We start from the raw sequence: 7,532 nt of genomic DNA on the forward strand, positions 1-7,532 counted from the left end.
CTCTTCTCTTCATCCTAGGGCTTTTAATATAATTATATATGTATACTGTATATAGGCGAACCTTATGGTTGTACGGCAGTGAAGCATCAATGACAACACTGATGTTACTGTCTTTGATGATGATGATGGTGATGATGGGCCCGAAGACGTCTCTACAGAAAACTCCTAGCAACCTAGTTGTGCACTTGTGTTAAGGCGTTCACTAGATACGTCATTGTTTTGTCAATGTTGACTCATCATCGCATCGTATGAAACTCCGAACATGTGATTCGCTGTTCAGCGTTCGGTCATTTGCCTGCATTTGTTTGAGAGTAAATTTACATTTTTATCTTTTTGGTTCTCTTGGTGGTGTTTCTTTTCTATTTGGAGCAGTTATTGGTGGTGCTGGTATCCAGATCATTTCATCTTCTGCCACGGTGTCAGTGAAACTCCGTGATGACATGAACAGGTCAGTGCGAGATCATTTCATTTCGGACAGTCTCTTCCGCACAGAAGATGTAAAACCGTACAAGACACGTATAATTCCAACACAATGTAACCCATAAACAAAACTAAAGTGGTCTCATAGTGACTGTTTCTGAGAGCAGAGGACAGGGTGCGAGATCATTTCGGACAGTCTCTTCCGCACAGAAGATGTAAAACCGTACAAGACACGTATAATTCCAACACAATGTAACCCATAAACTAAACAAAAGTGGTCTCATAGTGACTGTTTCTGAGAGCAGAGGACAGGCTTAAAGCGACCAGTCAATGTGACCTCAAAAAATTCCTACTTCCGTGGTCGTCTGCTTCGTGATAACACTCGGGGCAATTAGCTGGATTCAGTCCTGTGACTTGTTTCGCTTAGATTCGTAGCGACCCTAGATCAGGAACCTCGGGGCAGTGGAGTAAAACGTGCTTGTTAAAGGGCTTAGTTTCAATTTCAAGGATGTTGGCAATCTAGAATATTTAGCCATTATCGAAGCGGCTTTCAAATCCAGTGGCCTCAATGAAGAAACTGTGAGTTGTCTTCTAGAGAGGTTCCTGATCCCTGATTCGTTGTTGGTGTGCCCAGTTGGCTTGACTAGTCTGTAGAACTGGCGCTGAAGTGTGGCTCGTTTCATTTCAACAGTACGTTGTACTCTACGATGTATGAGTACGATATGTGGACGACACATTCGCTTTTGTGAAGAAAAAAATTAACTGTCACGCGCGAATGAATTACTGAACAGCATGTTCCCCGACATCCACTTCCCATTGAAAACGGAGGAGAACAACATGTTGGCGTTCTAGATATGCTCGTCACAAGGACAACAAAAGGTCAACTGCAAACTAAAGTACACCAGAAAGAAACGCATACAGACCAGATTCTGAACTACTACAGCAACCATCCGAACTGCCACAAACGGAGCTGGGTTCGAACCCTATTCAAACGGATGGAGACGCATTGCAACAAAACAGAGGCGAAAAAAAATAAGAGCGAAGACCTTACGAGACATTCTGAAGTAACGGCTTCCGGAGGGATTTCATATGGAGGTACTTACGAGACCTTCACCAAGCTAATTTGTCAACACAACCAGAATAGAGGAAGGTTACGCTGCCGTACATCAGAAACTTCGCGGAGATGACTGCACGACAATATGCAATAACAGTCGCCTTGAAGCCTGCAAACACGTTCAGGAAAACTCTGTCGAAACCAAAGGGGAGGTTGGATAAAGTGAAGAAGACGACATTGGCCTACAACGTTAAGTGTCACGACTGCAACAAACACTATGTTGGCCACACTGGAAGAATGCCTGCTACCAGAATACACGAGTAAAAGCTTGCCAGCAGAAGACATGACTCAATGTCACTTGTCTCAATCCACGAAGACAGAGAAGGACACAAGTTAAATTGGGACAATGTTCAAGTACTTACTCATGCAAGAACAAAACGGTAGGGAGAGTTTGCCGAGGCGTGGTACTCCACACAAAAGTCGATCGTCTGATGTAACTCCATGGGGACGCCGAGAAGAGATTGCATCCTAGAGAGCTTAAAGCAAGAGCTCCCCGTCAGATTTCCCCATCTACGGAAAAAACAACCCCACATTACTTGAAAGTCCGTAGTTTTCTTCAAGGAGAAATCATGAATCTCGTAATCGATAAGAACGTCAAAGCACTTTCAAAGGACTGCTTGGTAATTTCAAGCGACGTCAGTTTCGGTTGCCATAGGAGCTTGTGTTGGAGGCTACGGGAGTGGAAATGCGACTTCGACATCGTTGAAATTTGATTCTTGGTCATCACCTTTTCATGACTTTTTAGCTTAAAGCGACCAGTCAATGTGACCTCAAAAAATTCCTACTTCCGTGGTCGTCTGCTTCGTGATAACACTCGGGGCAATTAGCTGGATTCAGTCCTGTGACTTGTTTCGCTTAGATTCGTAGCGACCCTAGATCAGGAACCTCGGGGCAGTGGAGTAAAACGTGCTTGTTAAAGGGCTTAGTTTCAATTTCAAGGATGTTGGCAATCTAGAATATTTAGCCATTATCGAAGCGGCTTTCAAATCCAGTGGCCTCAATGAAGAAACTGTGAGTTGTCTTCTAGAGAGGTTCCTGATCCCTGATTCGTTGTTGGTGTGCCCAGTTGGCTTGACTAGTCTGTAGAACTGGCGCTGAAGTGTGGCTCGTTTCATTTCAACAGTACGTTGTACTCTACGATGTATGAGTACGATATGTGGACGACACATTCGCTTTTGTGAAGAAAAAAATTAACTGTCACGCGCGAATGAATTACTGAACAGCATGTTTCCCGACATCCACTTCCCATTGAAAACGGAGGAGAACAACATGTTGGCGTTCTAGATGTGCTCGTCACAAGGACAACAAAAGGTCAACTGCAAACTAAAGTACACCAGAAAGAAACGCATACAGACCAGATTCTGAACTACTACAGCAACCATCCGAACTGCCACAAACGGAGCTGGGTTCGAACCCTATTCAAACGGATGGAGACGCATTGCAACAAAACAGAGGCGAAAAAAAATAAGAGCGAAGACCTTACGAGACATTCTGAAGTAACGGCTTCCGGAGGGATTTCATATGGAGGTACTTACGAGACCTTCACCAAGCTAATTTGTCAACACAACCAGAATAGAGGAAGGTTACGCTGCCGTACATCAGAAACTTCGCGGAGATGACTGCACGACAATATGCAATAACAGTCGCCTTGAAGCCTGCAAACACGTTCAGGAAAACTCTGTCGAAACCAAAGGGGAGGTTGGATAAAGTGAAGAAGACGACATTGGCCTACAACGTTAAGTGTCACGACTGCAACAAACACTATGTTGGCCACACTGGAAGAATGCCTGCTACCAGAATACACGAGTAAAAGCTTGCCAGCAGAAGACATGACTCAATGTCACTTGTCTCAATCCACGAAGACAGAGAAGGACACAAGTTAAATTGGGACAATGTTCAAGTACTTACTCATGCAAGAACAAAACGGTAGGGAGAGTTTGCCGAGGCGTGGTACTCCACACAAAAGTCGATCGTCTGATGTAACTCCATGGGGACGCCGAGAAGAGATTGCATCCTAGAGAGCTTAAAGCAAGAGCTCCCCGTCAGATTTCCCCATCTACGGAAAAAACAACCCCACATTACTTGAAAGTCCGTAGTTTTCTTCAAGGAGAAATCATGAATCTCGTAATCGATAAGAACGTCAAAGCACTTTCAAAGGACTGCTTGGTAATTTCAAGCGACGTCAGTTTCGGTTGCCATAGGAGCTTGTGTTGGAGGCTACGGGAGTGGAAATGCGACTTCGACATCGTTGAAATTTGATTCTTGGTCATCACCTTTTCATGACTTTTTAAGGGCCGTGCCATATGCTGTCGATTTCGGTCCAATAATTTTAGGTTGCGGAATCTTTCGTACAAAGGCGGATCCGAAATTGAGTGAGAATCGTATACAAATGATTTATAGGACGAAACTAGAACAAAGCAAGAAACTTAAAGATTTGGTGCCAAACTTTATTGAGTTGTGATTAGGCTTAAAGATATTCAGGAGCCAGTCTTGTTCGAAAGTTACCGAATATTGTGCTAAAAATCCGTCTAGTGTGCCTCGTATGATATATATTATATGTATAATATATAATATAATATATATAGTATAGTATACATATATATGATATAATATATATATACGTTGGTTCTCACCTCCAAAGAGTTCTGTCACCACATGCGTATTGCTAAAAATTCTTCGACAGCCCACGACCATTTTCGCCCTTGTTAGGGCTCATTAGGCAGGCGCAGGCCTCGTCAACCTTATGTTCTATTTGAAACCAAATTGCACGAAATTAGCGGAATACACTCATATGCAAACAAACTTGGTTTTTGTGAGAGACTCATCTGGAACCCAGCTAAATCTCTCGCTTGTGGTGTTTACAGGCTACTGAATTGCTGTACCAGGCCGCCTCATGTTTCAGTTGCTACGATATTCAAGATATCGCGATACATATACATACGTAATGCACTACTCATAAGGTTGCTGAAAATTCTTCGGCAGCCCACGACCGGTTTCTCAAGGTTGTCTCAGTCCTCTTGGTATTATCCTGTAAACATCACAAGCGAGATATTCAGCTGGTTTCCAAGTGCGTCTCTCGCAAAATCCAAATTCGTTTGCAAATGGGTGTATTTCGCTAGTACTGTCACCAACTCTCACTGAACAGAAACTACATTGTCTAAACGAGGATTCGTCGTCTGCGGTTTCTCCAGGAACTGACCGACCCAAGTTGACCATTCATTTCGCTTCACCCGTGTTCACTGAGTTCGAAGTAGTTTAGTGGCCAAGATTCGAACTTACTGACCAAAAGATCGAACCCAACCCCGACATCTCGACTATTGCTGTCTGTGCTTGAACAACCTTATGCTTCTTCAGGGTGGCGTGGCAGTTAGGCACCGAAAGGATCGACTATTGCTGTGCTTGAACAACCTTATGCTTCTTCAGGGTGGCGTGGCAGTTAGGCACCGAAAGGATGTTACAACTGAACGAGTACTTACTGACAGATCGAACCCAACCCCGACATCTCGACTATTGCTGTCTGTGCTTGAACAACCTTATGCTTCTTCAGGGTGGCGTGGCAGGCAGTCACCGAAAGGATGTTACAACTGAACGAGTACTATTTATTATTTGTTATTATTTATTATTATTACTACCCCTGTTCACCCTACAACAGAATGCACTGAACCGGAATGCTAGGCAATGCATGACAACTCTGTTCAATCCTCCGTATAACGTGAAATACCGGTGCTTTCGAGATCTGTTTCAAGCGTTTTCAGAAGACGACTTATGGAAAGTCGATCGTGTTTTGCCACAAATACCCAAGCGTTTCAACAACCTGCGTTACCACAATGATGACTGTTCCTTGTCGACACTGTTGTTACGCCCGTTGGACGTTTTATGTGGTTTGGAAAATTCAATCTTAGTGAGTACTTTTCTACTGGCTGTTCTGGATTATTAATAAATAGCGTTATGATCGACGTTCCTGATTGACCTTCGAAAGAGGATCCTCTTTGTTCTGGGAACGTTGTCATTTAGTGCGGTGTTTGCCATTGGTTGGTATACATACCACATTTTGGACTGTTGTTTTTCGAGATATACCTGCGCAATTTCCAATCCTGGAGACATATTGATGTTCATCCTAACCCGAATTTCAACCTAATTTTGCTCTTGCGTGTACTATTCGACATGTGTTTGCATGGGTTTTCCATGCTTGTTCTCGACTAATTTACTGGCGTGACGTGTGACTACCGTCTACTCAGTCGGGCAATCGAGTTCCACTTCACCAAAGGCCGTTGTAGAATTCGGAGAAGTCTCGATGCACAACTAGGCATGTTGCGTCATCAATAACCAGGTCATTTTGAGTGAAAGGCACACAGGTTCAATGGAATGTGTCATTTCATCCTTGTAAACTTGATTCGACTACGCCAGTTGACTTATATATCATTGTGCTCATGGGTAGTTAAAATCACGACACTGTTTTCTGCGAGGAATTTTCCAAAGTGGTGTAGGAGGTCTCCGATAGCGCGAACTTTTCCCATCGCATTCCATCATCGCGATAAAGAAAGCCTAAGACTTAAGAAAGGACACTTTCCGGTTCCCCAAATGGCTTATTTGGTCCCCAAGGTGAGGCCTGAATGTATATGCCTTTGCCATTGACAGAGTTGCTAGTTAACCCTCACTCCAAACGGTGGGCATCCTGAGTACTGCCAGTACATCGTTCAACGAAATCGGCAAACTCAGCAGCATTTGTGGGGGCTAGTGAGGCTGAAATCTACGATGGAGCAGTTCACGGGAATTCGACAGTTATCCAGGTCCCAATGATCTCCGTAGCTTTTGCTGCCATATTAGCATATGCTAGTTGGACCAAATGTATTCTGTGGTTGTTATTCAAGCTTAGGTAGGTGGCGCTAAAAACCCTCGTTCGATATAACATTAAGATGGGCCGTTGCACAGATTCACAATGTTCCAATTGTGTGAGTCAGTCGAGAATATGTATTGGTTTCTGGGAGACTGCCCCTTCAGCCACAACGGAATATCTCACCACACATTCCAACAGTCTGTTCCGCATGATTAGACACAACATAAGTGTCACATACAACACCGTCCGTGCTCTTGTACCATCCGGTTTTTGTTCGGTTTCTTTTAGTATCTTCCGAAAGTGTTTTTAAAGAGCGGGTGGATTTTGGGTTGGTTACATTTTTTAGTGCTCCAATAAATAGACGTTGAGTTCGAATATCAGAAGCGAGAGACATTAATAAGGTTTGAGTATCACGCTTAAATGGATTACAAAGTTAGGTGCACCTTATGAATAAAAATACAACTAAAATGTGCGTGCGTGTGGTTGTTCTTGTTCTGTTATTATATATGTTGCAATGGGTGGAACGTAAAAACAATAGTGGGAAATCACATAGCGTCCCTTAAAAAATCACGGAACCGAAGTTGACATGTTCATCAAGGTCTTATTCATGACACAATGTTGACGCGTGATTGTGAGACAGACAAAACAGGATGGAGATAGTGGGTAGAAGAACCCGAGACATTGATCCTTAAGGGTGGTGTAGTATGCACGTTATGGAAGCACCATGGGGCAGTTAATTCTCCGAAGGCAGGTGTTCACGACAGTTTCTGTGGATGTAAAACAAAAAGAAAGCTCATGAACCGAAGCCCAGTAAGCAAGGTTGTACATCACCGATACTTACATGTAAACCAACGAAACTGATGAACACCATATGCTACAGTAGCTAAGTGAACTCAAATTGGATGTCATAATTGGGAGTTGCACAGTTGCCCTTTCAAGAGGTACTGCGGTTATATATGCGGTGATTACGACTGATTCCGCTGAGGACGCCTCCATCCTGAGGAGATAGTCTTGGTGGTGACCTCACTCGAAGGGAGACACTGCCCAAGTGGCCCTTTTCTCATCCACAATTGGATAGCGGAGCAATATTGGTGTTCGCTATTGACCCAATTCTACCAACCGAGATAGCTCCGTGGTTGGAACACGCACATGCTGATTGGA

General features: G+C 43.7%; 2 protein-coding genes across 2 annotated transcripts in view; one reads left to right on the top strand and one right to left on the bottom strand.

Annotated features, from left to right (window-relative positions):
• Positions 1-7,532, top strand: part of T265_10035 (hypothetical protein) — a gene marked incomplete at both ends in the record, with an annotated part of 26,777 nt that overhangs the window by 11,518 nt on the left and 7,727 nt on the right. The gene's annotated exons all lie outside the window — the stretch shown is intronic.
• The window catches only part of T265_10034 (hypothetical protein), a gene marked incomplete at both ends in the record, with an annotated part of 8,043 nt that continues 4,998 nt past the window's right edge, over positions 4,488-7,532 (bottom strand). Inside the window, one exon of the mRNA XM_009176284.1 lies at positions 4,488-4,562. Within this exon, the coding sequence (XP_009174548.1) occupies positions 4,488-4,562 (75 nt within the window). The remainder of the gene's footprint in view (positions 4,563-7,532) is intronic.

This window comes from Opisthorchis viverrini (genome assembly GCF_000715545.1).
Source record: "Opisthorchis viverrini unplaced genomic scaffold opera_v5_341, whole genome shotgun sequence".
NCBI lineage: Eukaryota > Metazoa > Platyhelminthes > Trematoda > Opisthorchiida > Opisthorchiidae > Opisthorchis > Opisthorchis viverrini.